The 17,492-nt window shown below is 33.3% G+C and overlaps 2 protein-coding genes across 2 annotated transcripts; one reads left to right on the top strand and one right to left on the bottom strand.

Annotated features, from left to right (window-relative positions):
• Window positions 1-222: 222 nt before the first annotated feature.
• Window positions 223-3,873, bottom strand: LOC120630082 (peroxisomal N(1)-acetyl-spermine/spermidine oxidase). Its single transcript, XM_039899226.1, has 4 exons — window positions 3,806-3,873; window positions 2,026-3,533; window positions 1,235-1,355; window positions 223-677 (listed from the first exon to the last, which is right to left on the bottom strand). The coding sequence occupies exons 2-4, from the start codon at window positions 3,375-3,377 to the stop codon at window positions 489-491; spliced, it is 1,662 nt and encodes a 553-aa protein (XP_039755160.1). The 5' UTR covers window positions 3,378-3,533; window positions 3,806-3,873; the 3' UTR covers window positions 223-488.
• Window positions 3,874-9,249: 5,376 nt separating this feature from the next.
• LOC120629800 (protein CREBRF homolog) lies at window positions 9,250-17,018 on the top strand. The gene is made up of 6 exons (XM_039898852.1): window positions 9,250-10,431; window positions 10,808-10,994; window positions 12,373-12,577; window positions 12,661-12,911; window positions 14,341-14,457; window positions 15,029-17,018. The coding sequence occupies exons 1-6, from the start codon at window positions 9,703-9,705 to the stop codon at window positions 15,121-15,123; spliced, it is 1,584 nt and encodes a 527-aa protein (XP_039754786.1). The 5' UTR covers window positions 9,250-9,702; the 3' UTR covers window positions 15,124-17,018.
• The last annotated feature ends 474 nt before the right edge of the window (window positions 17,019-17,492 follow it).

Here is a 17,492-nt window from a genome sequence, read left to right as displayed (position 1 = left end):
ATGTAATATTATATACAATTTGTACAAAATCATAATTATTATGTCATGAGAAATTTATAAATAAACAAAAAGATCTCGTAATAGGACTCAATAATAAGTAAAACAAGAATTTTTTATGAAAAGTAAATAATTCATTTCATTTCAACAAATGATAAATATTAAACAACTTTCAATAAATAACAGATGATTTAGAAAAAAAGCAAAAATGTATGATTCCGAGAAATAACTACTTTAAAAATAAATTATGTATGAATTAATGAATATTACAGTTTTAAAGAATATAAGTAGGAATAATTTCTACTTAATCTCAATGTTTGTAGTAGTTCTAAAATGATCTGAATAAAATAAGCCTCTCTTCAAGTAAATAGCAGTTACAATACAAGTAATAAGCTACACTTGTTAATCAAATTCGTGTCTTTTAATAGGCAAAAGCCTGTGTCATGTTAGCACTTACAATCTGGGTTACAAAGTTACATACTCATACTCTGTTAGCCGTCTAGCTGTACACTTTGGATCCAATTATTTAGATCATTAGACTCAGGACCATCCAGTACATTTTCATTGGCAACTTCTGGAGTCAGCAATCGCCTGGAAGCTGCTTGACCGGAGAGGTAGGCGCCGTGCACAGTGGAGTAAAAACTGCTGTGAGTGTGCTCTCCCGCAAAGAGCAAAACAGGCTGAAACCAAATTAATTACGTTAAAAATCCTACTCTAAAAATAAAAAGACGCAATATTTTACAAACAGGTGTTGTCAGTAGCCGCCCAATTGCATAACAACAAAATTATGAATGTTAAGAGAAAACCCACATACATTGAATTAAACAGATTAATATATAGTATACTACTAGCAATAACAGTCGTGTGGCAATAATATATGCATAAAAGCACTGCCTGGTCAATAACCCTGTGCACACCACTGGTTATGATTTATTATTGAGCTATATTTAAATAATTCATAAAGTAGCAGATTTTATTTCCCCATTTCCCACAGCGCATAATAGAACAACGAGAACACACCTTGCTCTTTTCCAACTTAAATGAATAAGTTCTTTTGCAATCAAGTCTTTAACACTATGAACCTTGTGAAGTCCTAAATTGACACTCGTACTGGCATAAAGAAATTATTTGGATGGAAAAAGACAGAACTCAACACAATACCAATTGTTTAATTGCTTTCAATTGCTTTGTTTAACTGTTATCAATGGAATTGTTATGCATTTTATGTTAATATTACCTTTTTATCATGCACATTTCTAAATAAAGGTTGTGCTAAGCTTTCAATATCACTTTGACTTGCTCCAACAGCTATAGCTGTGTATGCACCCCTTGTGAATGGCTGCTTTTTCCAACTTGTACTGAAAAATATAACATTATAATCATTTAAATTGTGTAAATCAAAGAGTAATGTTTTTTAATAATACTATATGCCTTTTATTGTCATAGCATTTTGATAAATTTGAAACTATATATGAATGAAATAAGGTACCTGACAGATTTATTTAATATGAATATATAAAGAGAAACAATTTAGGTACTTATCAACATTAACAACCTAATAAAGATACCTCACCATAAGTAATCGGGAGAATATTATCAAATTATCAGCATTTAATATCATTACTAAAGAGGATTTCAAAAGATTGAGATTGTAACAAAATACTTGAATAAATATTAAGAATAAATATTCATACTATTTTAAATTATACTAGGATTTAGTAGTGTTTTTGTATACAGGCCATTTCCACAGTAATGCATTTGACTATTAACTTTGATATAAATGTTGATTTTGACTACACAAAAATATCTAGCAGTATCCCAATTATTTAAGATATTTTGTTTAATAACTTAAAACAAAAATACTTAAATATTTTGGATACTGCTTAGTTATGAAATAGAAAACCACAAAGTTTTGTGGTTTTCCATTACATAATAAGAAAATAAGAAATAGAATAGATCATAACTAGACAACATGAATTTTAAAATTATATATTTCCAGGTCTTATTATCTTACAGAGTGTTACTTACCATACACATGTTTGTGGTTCTGGAACGAAAGGATCATTTAAAAATTTACGCAAAAGTTTAGTGCATGTGGAACCAACTTCTTCCATTGACAATGTTTCCATATACTCTGCTTCCTTTCCAGACACCCAGCCTAGCAACAGAGTCTCTGTAACCTTAACAAAGGAATAAATCTTTTTAAACCATGATTTTGAAACATCTTCTTGAGCCTGCGGGCTATCCCAAAGCAGCATTATCTCAGTTATATCAGGATTTAAGAATGGCCTCTCATATTCTAAAAAAATTTTATCAACTGCATTAAATAAAAGTCGCTCAATTGATTCTAACTTATACTGTGGCAATGCTGGCTCAAACAAAGTATCCACTTTATCCTTTAAGACACCCAAAGGAATAGTACATATCACATGATTTGCAAAATAACTTTGTCCATTTTCACACACAACTTCCACACAATGCAACAACTTTTTACTTAATTTTTCTGTAGCTGTTACATGACCTTCGCCGGTATCACCTGCCTTCTCAGGAGACGCTTTAGAAATATCTTCTATCACAGTTTGGTCTGAATCTTCTGATTCCTCCCCAACCTCATCAAACTTACTCAAATTACTATGCTGCTCTGAGTCCCATTTGATTTTTGTAACAGGTTGGTTTCTTAGTATCTTATCAGGTGATATATTTTTTGTGACAGGCTCCAAAATTGAACTAAATCCTGCAGGTATGACTATATTACCACCCTGTAGTTCGGTATAGCTGCCTAATTCCAAAAGATCAATATCATCCATAGTATTACAACCAGATATACATGTTTCACGTTTTAACAGGCAATCAAATATCAATCGTCTCAGTTTCTTTTCCTCAGAGTTTGGTAATCTTTCAAGATAAATAGTAGCTTCCAGATTTATATGTTCACCAACACTGTGAATATCTGGAGGTGGAAGGTATTGACACAAATAATACTCTTCACACCGCCTGAGGAAACAGACGTACGCTTCATGTATTTCGTGTAAAACTCCAAAAGGCACTTGCTTACCATCTTCAGTGGCTGCTATAACCTTGTGAGGCTTAGGTATATTTATTATATTTACGAGACCATTCCCTGTCGCTATTTCAAATATAGGGTTGCCTAGGACGCCGTGTATATAATTGGCTCCTAATTCTACACTATGATTTTTCAACGGTATTGATATAATTCTACCGCCGATACGTTTTCTAGCTTCTAATATTATGAAGTCGTCCATGCCATTTTTCACAAAATGATTGGCGGCGGCTAGTCCAGCTATACCGCCCCCGATTATTATTACTTCATATTTATTTGTATCACATTTTTTACGAGAATTTACGTTTTCGTCACCCATAATATTAAAAGTAGAACTGGCTTTATTTTTTGTCTTGGAGCTTTTGACGCTCAGTCAGCTGTTAATTTGTCATTTTTTAGTCTGTTGTTGTTTTTTTTTTTACCCTTGTCATATATTTTGGCAACTTTCCCCATAGACTTAGAAATATCCATTCTCCTAAGAAAGAATAGAAAGACTTAGAAATATATCCACAGGAAAAAATGATTTATACTTCTAAATAATTGAGTTAACTTATAAATAATTGATTTTTGGCATAATGACCGACTTATGAAACTAATTGAACAGAGGACGATACTCTGTTTTCTTACCGTTTAATAAACTGTTTGTATCCTCATGGATAATCAATATTTAATTTCTTTACTCTAATGTAACTCTGCTAACTACACTGATAAAATAAATGTTAGTGCTAATGATGACAAAAATGTTACCTTTTTTGTTCAATGTTATCCAACATTTTGTAACTGTGTAGTAAATAGTAATACCATAAGATTATCTAGTACGTTCCTATTAACCATAAATCCGATTTAAACACCTTTAAGCTAAATTAATACTAATTTTATTTTAATTCAATTACAAACTATAATGAACTCGAACTGAGAGCAATTATTGTCAAGAACTCCCAACTGAAGACTGAACTGGCAGACCTAAACAGTGCTCATACTATGATCTTAGAGGAGCGTGACCAACTACAGGTTGTGGTTAGCTCATTCAATCAGTGCATAGCAACATATGATGAGGCTCTGGAAAAAATTTCTATGTTGGAGGGTGAACTAAGCAGTGCACATAAAACTATTAATGACCTTCAGGCTCAATTAAGTAGTGCTGAAATGGTATCCACAAATAATTTATATGATGAGCTGCTTGCTTCATCCTCTACTGAACCAATGTGCATCGATCTGACTTGTGACAGCCCTTATGTCCAAAAAATGAAGCCACAACATATTCATCCATATCTAAATAGTCACAATAAATTAAAAAAATATATAAAAATTGGTAAAATTATCAAAAAAACTCAAAATTTAATTAAAAACCAGCAAGCAAGTACCAAAAACCTGGCATTAAGGAAAGAAAGGGTATTATTATTGAATAAGTTAAAAAGCTATTGTTTCTCACTTCAAAAAACAACAGCAAAATATGATACAGATGTTCAAAACTTGAATGATCAAATTAAACAGTTGGAAGATTCCTTGACAACTGTCACTTCCAAATATGAGCTGTCACAAAAGCAGATCCATGAGCAAATCCAGGCAGCTGATGAGTTGTTAGCCCTAGGAACGTATAATATGGCTCGTTTTGAGTCTTTAACAAATAAATGTCAATGTACTCATGACATACCTATACCTAGTCAAGACTGTAGTAATATATTCACTGACAATTTGGATATTTGCCCAGAGAGGTCTGGAAATGCAACACATATTCCTGTATCCTTAAATTCTACTTTATCCGCTAAACCTAAAAAACAAAGTATAGTAATATCTGACAAAATAGGTAGAGGTTTAGGTCCTATTATGAATTGTTACCTAAACCACTCAGTGACAAATATATGTTCACCGGGGGCTAGTTTTGATTGTGTCATTAATAGCCTAAATGAAAAAAATCTAGATAGGCATACAAATGTTGTCTTATTGTTAGGGGACAGTTTAAATGTCAAAAAGCATCAGATTATAAGATGCATTGAAAAATTACTGCTTTTAAATAACAAAACTAAATGTAAGTTTGTAATGTGTGCCTTTCCTTATTGTGGCACTCTAAACTCAAAACAAAATGAACATATTTATAAATTAAACTTATTAATCTATAATTTGACATACCGTCATAGCGACGCAATTTTTTATTTTGACATTAATAAATTCACGTCATCATTTGTAATGACAAGAGATAAATTGTATCTGCCTAAAAAGTGTAAGCAGCAGATAGCGTTTTTACTAGCTTATAATTTAAATGATACTGTTACAACTGTTGTAACAAAGTCTATTGACACTTTTACAAATTGTACTTCAAGTACTTCTATTTCTATTACTGACCCTAGTACTTGCGCTAGTACTATTAAGAAATTTAATAATGATTTAAACTAGTTAATAAGACAACGGAGGAGCTCTGCCATATGAACATTGTACACCAAAATATACAGAGCTTCACCGGCAAAGAATTAGAAATAGAGCTGTTTGTGGAGAAACTCAATGTACATATTTTGTGTATAACTGAGCACTGGCTCACTGGTACACAAGTAGCAGTAAACATCGATAACTTTATATTGTCAAGTGCGTTCTTCAGAAGGACTGCAATTCACGGTGGATCTTTAATTTTTGTACGTAATAATATAATTTGTAAAGAACGAAAAGACATAGTTGGTCTTTCTGTTGAACGCATTGCAGAACTGTCTTGTGTGGAGCTGGAGCGATTTATAATAGTGAGTGTATACCGACCCCCTTCAGGTGATTTTAGCGATTTCGAGAATGTCATGGAGGATGTACTAAAGCGTTTGTGTCTTTCTACTAAAAAAGTAATTGTATGTGGCGATTTCAATGTCGACATTTTACTAGAAAATGCAACAACTGCTAGATTGCTTAACTTATTTAAATGTTTTAATTTGTGTCACACTTTTAGTGAACCTACTAGAGTAACTGCAACTTCAGCATCCTGCTTAGATAATATTTTTTTCAATTGTGACATTTTAGATAAAAGAATAATTAATAATTTAAGGTCAGATCATTGTGGTCAACTTATTACTGTTTTAAATACTATCAATAAAAGCAGACAAATTATAAAGTGTAGGCCAATAACTAAGACTAAATTAATGCGATTCAAACGTGAAATTACTGCGAAAATCCCTGGTATTGCGTGCGAACATTTTCATCCGGACAGTCTTTATAGTGCACTATTTAATACTATAAACAACGAATTTAATAGAGTATTCAACTTTAAGCACATCAATGTCAGTAATAAATTAAAATTTAGTGACTGGGCTACTGTAGGTATATATAAAAGTAGGGAGAAGTTGTATGAGCTGTATGATGAAAAACAATTTAATCATACTCCAACTTTCGTAGAACACGTAAAAAAATACTCTAAAATATTTAAGAATGTTTGCACTAATGCGAAATCGCTACACATTAAATATAGTATAATGAAATCTGATAACAAAATACAAACAACCTGGAAAATAGTTAATTACGAGTCAGGAAAAACTAAATCTCGTGATGTGGATTTTGAACTTATTGTTGATAACAATAAAGTGACGTCTGACAGGGAGGTTGCTAATACTTTCGAAAACTTCTTTCAGAATGTTCCCATTTTGTTAACAGATTCTCTAAGCTCTTCACCAATAGCAGCTCAGCGTATATTGAGAGATAATGTTAAAGAGTGCAATGTTTTATTTAATTTTAAACATATATCTGCAATAGATATTGTAAAGAATTTCAGGTTATTAAAGTTGAAAAAAACCGGTGATCTGTGGGGTATGTCGGTGATGGTCATTTCTAACATTATTGACGTTATTGCCCCTTATCTAGCTGTAATTTTTAATGAATGTGTTGATATGGGTATTTTTCCGAACCTATTGAAATGTAGTAAATTAATACCCCTTTTTAAATCCGGTCAGAAAAATGACCTTAACAATTACAGGCCTATTTCAATCTTGCCAACTCTTAGTAAGGTCTTTGAAAAAATTATACTTTATCAACTTTTAAATCATTTTAATGTAAATAACTTACTTCATCCGGAGCAGTACGGCTTCACTAAAGGTCGTAGTACAACGGATGCAGGCGCAAGACTCATAAAGCATATTTACGATGCCTGGGAACGTTCGCAGAATGCCATTGGTGTTTTCTGTGATCTGTCCAAAGCATTCGATTGCGTTGAACACAAAACGTTGTTATTAAAACTAAGCCACTATGGCATCAAAAACGTTGCACTCAATTTAATTGCCTCTTATCTAAGTGATAGAGTTCAAAGGGTATGCGTAAAAGACATAAAGTCTAAGGGATCATCTGCCTTAATGGGTGTCCCACAAGGCTCAATTTTGGGTCCCTTATTGTTTCTGGTGTATATAAATGATCTGCCACACCATGTCAGGGGCACTTGTGAGATTGTACTGTTCGCAGATGATACATCTCTCATTTTTAAGACTGATAGAAACAAAGATAATTTTGACGATGTAAACCGTGCTTTGTCACATGTGTCAGACTGGTTTACTGTTAATAACTTACTTTTAAATGCAAAAAAAACTAAGTGTTTGGAATTTGTTTTGCCTAACGTAAAAAAAAATGATAAAAACATCATAATAAATGGAGAAACACTTGAAATAGAAAACTCCACTGTTTTTCTAGGAGTGACCTTAGATTGTAAGCTACAGTGGGGTACCCATATAGAAAGCCTAGCGAGTAAACTCAGCTCAGCTGCATATGCAATCAGGAAAATTAGACAGCTTACCGATGTTGAAACAGCTAGGCTTGTTTATTTCGCATACTTTCACAGTATTATGTCCTATGGGATCTTGCTGTGGGGAAAAGCTGCAGATATTGAAAGTATATTTATACTACAGAAAAGAGCCGTACGATCAATATATAAACTTGGATCACGCGAATCGCTTCGTGAAAAATTTAAACAAATAGGTATTCTTACAGTAGCTTCGCAATACATTTATAGTAATATAGTCTTTGTGAGGCAAAATATTACTCTTTATAAATCAAAAGCTGAAATTAACAATCGACTTACCAGAAACGGTCATAAATTGGTGATATCTGCATATCGTCTGCGAAAGGTGCAGAACTCCTTTCTTGGGTTGAGTATACGCTTTTACAACATGATTCCTAAGGAAATTCTTGACCTACCAATGCATACATTTAAAAAATGTGTAAAAACGCATCTAGTACAGCGAGGTTACTATACATTTGATGAATTCCTCAATGACAAGGTAGAATGGAAGCAGCCAGCCTCGCTCTCATCTCCCGCAAGATAGCAAAATGATTGTAAATGTTGATGTTGGAAAAGAGCAACTACTGAGTTTCTTGCCGGCTCTTCTCGGTAGAATCTGCTTTCCGAACCGGTGGTAGAGTCACACAAACATGCATACTTGACGTTTCAAAAGTGCTTATAAAGTAGGCCTACTTGAAATAAATGAATTTGAATTTGAATTTGAATTTGAAACTGACATATAATTCCGCTTTGTTGCTTTTTAAAATACAGTGTTTAACTGATGTGTTACCTGAGTTTTCAACACCATGCTTACATCGGCTTAAGAGCCATACCTTCCTAGTGACTATGGAGGGTAGAGGTAAGGAGAGTCATCTGTGTATATGAAAAAGTGTCGTCAAAATGTATTAAATTAGGATGGCGCCACATTTGCATCAGGGTAACTCTTAAAAGAAGCGCCAAATATAAATATTGTTAGAGTAGGCTTGAAAAATAAACAAGGAAGTATGGAGATACAAGGAAGTAAGGTTATATTTACCACAATATTTTGTACAACGTAAGTTGAATTGTTCTCAATAATTAACTACTTTAGTCGATACTGACATTAAATTTTTTAACTCGGCATACTTCAATTCATCTACGATTGCTACATTCATACCATACCCTGTGCATCCACCAGCGCCATTGTGGAGGATTCTTGAACTGTTATTTAGCGCAACAACTGGACACTTTTTCAACTTTTCTCCCATATAAGATGACTCTCCTTACCTTTACCCTCCATACTAGTGACGTAAAATCCTGCCACCCCGCCCTCCCCTCACACTACCTCTTCCTGATTTTAGCAAATTATTGCTATCTCACTCAAGCATATGTCTTTTCCTATATCTATTTCTTTCTAATGACCTTTGAATATGCTGAATAATACATCAAATCTTTGTTTACTTCCAGAGTAGTTGTATCTTGCGCGAGTGTTTTTGATATTTGTTATTGTGAGTAAAAATATTATCAATACAGAAGATTCTTCCGTGATAACTGTTACTGATTATCGGATTAGTAGAGATACAAAGACGCTGAATAGCTATAAAATTACAAAAGTGGGTGAAATTAATAGTTTGCTCCAAATTTAATATCAATAGTCATTGTGTATATTCAACTGCTTACGAATTATTTGGTGTTGTGTTCGTGTATTGTATTATGTAATGTAACGATGAAATCGATTAATCTCGGACGTAATACAAGAATCACCTAAACCACAGTACCCTTTATTGTATCGTTTATATCTGTGAAATAAATAAACATTGTAAGATTCGACACGTGGGTCTCTGTGAATTAAATCGATAAAGACGTAAGCGTGCGCCAGTCTATCAACAAGACTATTCTACGTCAAGGTCACTTCATATAAACACGTGCAATGTCGGATTCTATTTACAATCATGACTTTCTTTTTGAACCGAGTTTAGAAATCAAACAGGAGTCTCCCTTTGAGTTAGGGACGATGTCAGCATCCGTTCCGATACCGCAAAGGCGCACTGATATCTGTGACTTTAACTCTGACATAGATTTATGTTTACAAGACTCTCAAGTTGGCTCTTTTCACAGTGTACCCACACTGTCTTACAGTAAGCTTTCCTTTGACACTGAATCTCCAAAAATGGAACCATTTAAAATGGAAGATGATGATATATTCCAAGTGGATAAAGCTGACTTGATATTGGGGCCAACTCTTGCTGAGCTAAATGCAAACCCAGACACATCTCTTGACGATTTAAATTTTGAAGACTTACTTTTGCCAGAAGAGAGTGGTTATTGTATACAAATCGGTGGTGCTATGAGTGGCTCAAAACGCACCATGAACACATTACAGACTAATACATTAATGGCAGAAAGCCCTTGTAGTCCATATGGGCATGCTCAACTTGCATTTTCACCATCCAGCCAACACAGCTCCGCATCTTCAAGTTTTGTGCCACCAATTAACCAGTTGCCAGAATTGCTATTGCGGATGGACGGTTACAGTGGAGAAATTGCTTTGGGGCAGTCTGTGCCTGCATCATCAGTCTTGCCGCCCTTTCCCAGTAGTGTTAAAACACACCAAGCACCACTCTCCTCGTCTGCCCCAACACATCTGACAATGGACCAGGTAAATTAAACTTTAACATATTATATTTACAGTCTTAAATAATCTGTATGAGAAGTACTAACTGGTTAGTATTAGAATGAACTTATAATTAAAAGATCAATATCTGGAACAAATGTCCACACTAATATTTTAAATGGGAAAGTGTCTCTGTTTATCAACCACTGCAACAATCTTGAATGAAATTAATGAATTAGCTATCACTAGATCTGCAACTGTATGGCACTGAAAATTCAGATCCTTTATCCTAGAAAAAGAAGTAGTAAATTAATAAATATCACTCTGAAATCAAATGACAAGGAACTAGTTTTGATTTTGTAATTCCTGATTATTATTTATAAATCTGAAGCTTATTGTGTTACTATTGCATAATCACCAGATATGGCAAAGGCGAGAGCCGCGGAAGCACTTGTTATCCACCAGCTCCTTGGCAGAAGCAGGCTCAGTATCTTCATTGTCTGGTGGTCTACTTAGTCCAGGCACTGGGGACTTCTCACAGGATGAGGATGACAGAGATATTGAGTCAGATGAAGACAGTGACAGATATGAGGATCTATCATCAGATGGTAAGTAGCCTTAACACTATATTTTTATTTAGCTTGATCTGACAATTCTACCCTAAGACAATTATTTAATTATTTTTAATCAGATCTCACAAAACACTTTAAATTTCCAATTACCTTGAAAATTTAAACAGTTTCACTATAACAAGTAACATTGTGTAAAAATACAACATTGTGTTAAAATGAGAAAACTTTAAGCCATCTTATGTTCTAAAGAGAATAAATATTTAAAGCAAAATGTTTCTTTTTTTTTTTCTTTAATGCACTTGTTTCTTTTACTATTCTTAAAGCAAACTACATTAAAATTGGAGCATAAATATTGATAAAGATGTTATAAATCTTATTTGAATTTATTACACAATGTTGCAACACAATTATGTATAAAATGTTTTTATTTTACCTGTCTTTTAATGTTAACAATCTTTTCATCACTTTTTAATGTAAATATACAATATGCAAAACATAACAAGGTTCTAATATTTATTTACTTTCTTTTTTATTTAAACATACTTTACTATACAGGGGGCAATGCTGAGTGTCTACAGGTGATTAATTTTTCCATATGTGATTTAACCAAAAAACTTGATTAACTTGCATAATGTGTAGAATTTGTTAAAAAAAATGATGAAAATTCATTTTCCCATTGCTCATCTTAATAATGAAAATAACGCTATTAAAAAAACAAACTCAAAGAAACCTTTTTGAAGTACTGTAGTCTCCAATCTTTTTAGTTGGCCTAAACTTGGCTTGCTTGACGGCCAATTGGCGCAGTGGGCAGTGACCCTGCTTTCTGAGTCCAAAGCTGCAGGATTTCTACAACTCTAAATTTTTTTCAGTGTTTGGGTGTTTATCTGTATTTATTATGTTAAGTATTTATGTAAAGTATTCATTAAAATATTCATCAGTCATCTTAACACCCATACGCTAAGCTTACTTTGGGGCTGGACGGTGATGTGTGTATTGTCCTAGTATATTTATTTATTTATAGTTCAGGGCATACAAGAAGATGAGACCACTGTGTATATGTATTATACTAAGAAAGAGATTAGCCAACCCAGTTGTACGCAAATCTCTAATCTAAATCTCTCTGGTCTTGTGTAACAGCAGTGTCATTGTTTTCATTATGTTCTTTATTGCACTATTTTTAGATCAGTGAATTGAGTTTAAAGATTGGTGTACAATAGGGAGTCAGAGACTTTAAAGTCTGTATTTAGGTTAATATAATAAAATATATACATTATATTCACTTATATCACAGGGAATTAAAAGGTATTTTGGGAATAAGACCTTAGTAAATAAGAGATCTAATAGACTGGCTGAATTAAATAAATCCAATTAACTAATGAACTGTATTATATTATTATATATTATATTATTTAAGATTCCAATGATGACTGTCCGGAAAGGAAAGAGGCAAGACAAAATGCTAAAAGGGAAAGGTACTTTTGGCAATACAATGTTCAAGCTAAGGGACCTAAAGGGCAAAGGCTGATCTTAAAGAAAAAATCAGAGGACCCCCATGTCTTAAACTCAGTTACAGACCCAGTGTTTAGTCCAAACTGTAATGTAAAAGGCATAAAACACAGGTAAACTATTTAAATTTAATTCTAAGTAAATAGTCAGACTGGAAATTGAATATTTCTTAATCAGCTAACTTTTATACTTTCAGCGGAAAGGCACGAAAGGGTGATGGAAATGACCTAACGCCTAACCCCAGGAAACTTTATTTGATTGGTTCAGAACTGGATAAGTTGGGAAAAGTGATAAATGACATGACTCCTGTCAGTGAATTGCCATTCAATGTAAGACCAAAGACAAGGAAAGAGAAAAATAAACTAGCCTCAAGAGCTTGCAGGTTGAAGAAGAAGGCACAACATGAGGCAAACAAGTTAAAACTGTATGGTTTACAACAGGAACACAGTAAGTTTTTCTTTGTATTATACAAAATATAAATGAAAACCGAAATAATACTTTGGTGGCTTTAGAGGTACATTATTTACTGTCTCCGAGACTTATCTGTGAAACTGTATAGCTAATTGTTTTTGAGTAAACAATTGCCGTAATTTTTACTGATAGAAATCAGATAAATCAAAGCCAAATGCAAAAAAATTTCTTTGAATCGTGATTTCAAACTCAGTTAAACGAAAATGCGTCAAAATCAGGATAAAGAAAAAAAACACATAAATGTATTGGATTAATTTAAATTCATTTTCGGCGAGAAAATGAGATGTATTCTTCATTAGTCATTTTGTTTTAATTACCATGAAAACTTATTAATAAATAATATATTTAATAATATAATATAGTATTTTACAATAAAATATTAAATAATCTTTTTGCTTGGTAAAAACCATAAAACTTACATTAATCCTAATACCCTGATACTATTAATACTTGTGTTGTTTATGAATAGCACAGAATATTAAAAAAATAAAAAATACTACATTTTGTGATTTTAATATAAAAGTTAGTTAGATTGCCCGAAGTGACTTAATATATAAAAACTGATGGACGTTGGCGTATTAAGGAATGGCGACTCCGCACCGGTCAACGCGCAATGATCGGCCACCAGTGGAGTCGCTAGGAGCCGCTGTAAACTAGCGGTCCAGGATTGTGGGGTCTTGGAACTTCCTATAAAGATTTATCTCCAGCAGTGGACGTCAACGCTGCAACTACAAGGCTGCTTAGAAGCAGGCCACTCCGCTCTCATCTCTCACAAAACAGAAAAATTCTAAAGATTGTTAAAAGTTTTTTGCCGGCTCTTCTCAGTGGAATCTACCTTCCGAACCGGTGGTAGTGGAGTCACTACAAACAGACTGACTTGACGTTTCAAAAGTGCCTATAAATTAGGCCTACTTGATATAAATGAATTTTGAATTTGAATTAGAAGTGATGATATTAACACACAACACAACATATTTAATGAATTTGAGCTTTTTTTCGTTTAAACAATCACTAGTTTTCGCGAGCGCACAAAAGCTAGAATGAAACTAAGTAGGTATCTAAGTTGCAGCGCTGTATCGCAACTGAAGATAGTACTTAATGAACGGTGAAGTAAAACATCGTGAGGAAACCTGGAGTTCTCGTTTACCAAAGGCGTGTGAAGTCTACCGATCCGCACTTGGCTTATGTGGTTGACAACGGCCTAAACTCCCTCATTCGGAGCGGAGACCCGTGCTCTGTAGTGTGGGCCGGTAATGGTTTGATAATGACCATGATGATGTGTGTTGCATGCATTGGTGATATAGTAAAATTGAACATAGGTAACAAAGAAATAACCAAACAGACGCTTCTTTTATTTAATAGAATTTTTCAGTCTCACTAACAGTGGTCTAAATTTATTTTCTAGGACGTCTGATGAATGGAATCAATCAATTGAAGCAAATTGTCAGTGGTCGAGTCACAAACCCTGAAAACAGTGTTGATTGGTCGCCACATATCGATGGTGTGGTTAATTCAGCAACAGGTTTGTTTTATTTTTTAATACATAGTTACATCACTTTATTTGCATTGTATTATTATTTCTGACGTCATCCCTGGCACAGTGGTCTTATCATAATACGACCTCCGGGGTTCAATTCCCGGCAGGGAACATTTGGTTTCCTCTAGTCTCGAGAATATTCTTTGAATTATCCTACTAATATTATATGTGCGAAAGTTTGTATGGATAGATGTTTGTTTCACTTTCACACAAAAACTACTGATCTATTTTATTAAAATTTAGAATGGTGATAGATTATATCCTAGATTAATTCATCGGTTACTTTATCCCGGAAAATTTACGGTTCCATCGGGATACCGCTACCGCTAGTACGTTATAAAAAAAAATAGATAAAACCATATTCAATGAGTTTTTGTAACATGACTTAAACACGCTCGCGCTATTTGATTTTCATCCACCCATTTCTCGTCCTATCTCTTACAAGTATGTCGAGAAAATAGCATACATTAACATACATAAATCGGAAGATGAATTTTTATATTCATGACTACGAGAATTGGTGCCATAAAGTTAATTATATAATAATTTGTTACAGAGGTGAAAATAGCCGGTAAAACTTCAGAATTTGTTAATACAATATTGGACAATGTGAAATCAGGACAAAATAATGGTGGTTTAACCGACATTTAAAGGTAACACGAATATTATAAACGAAAGGCTGTTTTATGTACCTCCAAAGTTATTTAGAGAAAAAAAAATCTTTTTTGTCTTTCATATGAAAGCCTAATTGTCATAGACAATTTTATTTTTGTATGAATCAAATGAAATATAGAAGAAATAGGTGTTATAAAGTCTTACTATAGATAACAAAAGGCAACTAATAGGAATGGTGAAAATTCTCATGAAATCGTTTGTTATTGTTTTGTCGTTTAGTAGACTTGTGTATTGTTTCGTTATGTTTAATATAGTAGTTTAAGTTAATTAAAAATATAAGCCAAACGATAATATTAGTAGTAGAATAAAATAAGTGCTAGTTTATAGGAAATTTGAAATAAATTTACCATATTGTTAAGTGGATAGTTGTGGTAGATTAAAACTCATTGATGTAGACAAATCAACTTTTCACACTCATTTTAAAATCACAAAAATTTATTCTCTTCACTTAAAAAAACCAATGTCATTGGTAAATTTATGTCCGATTGTATGAATTTTCCGGTTATAAGAAAATAGTGAAATCTATATATTTATTCGATAAAAATAATTAATACTTTTTACGAGTGCCATCTCAAAGACATTTTACTATAGTGTTTTAAATATTTGTTGTAAATAAGAAATCCCTTTTGACGCAATTATTATTGTCACACGTATGATAAAAACTCCAAAAAAAGATAACTTTGATTCCTTTTGTATTTAAACTAACATTCAAACATTAATAAAAAAGCATTTAGTCATTATACTGAAAGCAAAATTTTAATCTAAAAACTATACATTAGTTTTTAGATTTAAATTAGATTTACTTTAAGTACTTAATATTCGTGCGTAAACCCGCCAAAATGCGAGTTAAAGTCTCGTGCACTGAGGGTTCCTTCGAAGGAAACGTATTTATTTAATTCATAGGTAATTTAAAACTTAGAATTTACTGAAATTCGATTAAAACAAAATAAGTATAGTCTTCGTAAAATTTACAAAAACATTCCTTGTTGCCAAATTTTACGATTGTAGGCAAATGGAAGTCGGAAATGTTTTGATTTCCTAGCGAGTGCTACATAGGCATAAACGGCCGTATCTTTTGATTGCATTTCGACTTCGAAAGTTTGATTTACTACAGCCTCCATGCTGAGCTGAGTTTTTTACATTAATTTTAACTCACCCCCCATTCCTAAAAACAGACAAGCAGACAGGGTTTGAGGGTTCTTTTTTTCCTTTCAAGGTACGGAAACCTACAAACAAGCGTCTGTCTGTCTTTTCGAAGTTATAAGTGCGTGTCAATAATAAGTCATTTAATATCACTTGAATTTTACGGTAAAGGAAAACATCATGAGTAAACTTGCATTCCTGAGAGTTCCATACCCGGCTAAGTTCGTTTTGGGCTTCTTGCCCATGGGGGACCATGGCGCGTTTGGAACCCTCGTAGCTTTAGTTTTATGTTTACGAACATGGTTATCGCCATCATCTCACTACCGTTTACACATTTTTCATGTAATGTAGGCATCATAAGTGCCATCTATGGGCGTAATTGAATAAAGATATTTTTGACTACATAACGATCTTATAGCGTCGGAAGGTGCCGAGCCACACTGGGCTGACGTGGTGGACTATGCTCTTCTCATTCTGAGAGTAGATCCGTGTACTGTAGTGGGCTGATAGGTAAAAAACTGAAGTTAAGTACATTAGCCTAAAATTGCATTATAATTATTGTAAATGATGTCTTGCCAAAAGGGATTTGTTATATAAATAAGATATTATTAATAATTGCTATTCTACTTAGCATAATAATGTGTCATTGTGTGTAGTCATCGTCAAGTTTGAACTAGTCAGTATGTGCATGTCATTCGATTTTATTATAAAGTACTGTGTATACTGCATGATAATATATTGTAATTTGTCTCCAGTTTAAAGCTAGAGATAGCAATCAATTATTTTTAATATCAATATCATTCAATGTGAAAAAGCATTAATATACTCGTCAACGCTTTTATAGAAAGGCGATTTTTTGTCGCACTATCATAGTTTGAAACGCGCGGCGCAGTCCGGCGTTGTATAAACTTCTTGACTCTTTGTAATAAACGTAGCATAATGTCGGAGTTTCTATTAACAGCTCTTTTCAAATGTTGTTTTTGACGACCCCCACTTATACAGCTGTGAGCGCAGGGGAAATTTGGGAATTTATTATTTCCGACTTTTGGTCTCTAGTTTGGTCTGGTTTGATATGGCTTTGGCCGTGGCTAGTTACTACCCTACCGACAAAGACGTTAGCTGTAAGCGTTCCGGAACGATTTTGCGTAGAATACGATTAGGGGTGTGGTTAAATATAACTTCCATACTCTCATGCACGTTAA

The sequence above is a fragment of the Pararge aegeria genome, chromosome 15 (assembly GCF_905163445.1).
Source record: "Pararge aegeria chromosome 15, ilParAegt1.1, whole genome shotgun sequence".
Classification (NCBI taxonomy): Eukaryota; Metazoa; Arthropoda; class Insecta; order Lepidoptera; family Nymphalidae; genus Pararge; species Pararge aegeria.
The sequence above is the reverse complement of the archived record's forward strand: the minus strand, read 5'-3'. Positions and strand labels throughout refer to the sequence as shown.

Coding starts and splice junctions, on each gene's coding strand:
- LOC120629800 (XM_039898852.1), top strand. CDS start 9,703: ATGTCGGATTCTATTTACAATCATGACTTTCTTTTTGAACCGAGTTTA. Junction 12,912..14,340: donor TGGTTTACAACAGGAACACA/GTAAGTTTTTCT, acceptor TTTATTTTCTAG/GACGTCTGATGAATGGAATC. Junction 14,458..15,028: donor TGTGGTTAATTCAGCAACAG/GTTTGTTTTATT, acceptor AATTTGTTACAG/AGGTGAAAATAGCCGGTAAA.
- LOC120630082 (XM_039899226.1), bottom strand. CDS start 3,377: ATGGGTGACGAAAACGTAAATTCTCGTAAAAAATGTGATACAAATAAA. Junction 1,356..2,025: donor GAACCACAAACATGTGTATG/GTAAGTAACACT, acceptor TATATTTTTCAG/TACAAGTTGGAAAAAGCAGC. Junction 678..1,234: donor GAAATGTGCATGATAAAAAG/GTAATATTAACA, acceptor ATTTGGTTTCAG/CCTGTTTTGCTCTTTGCGGG.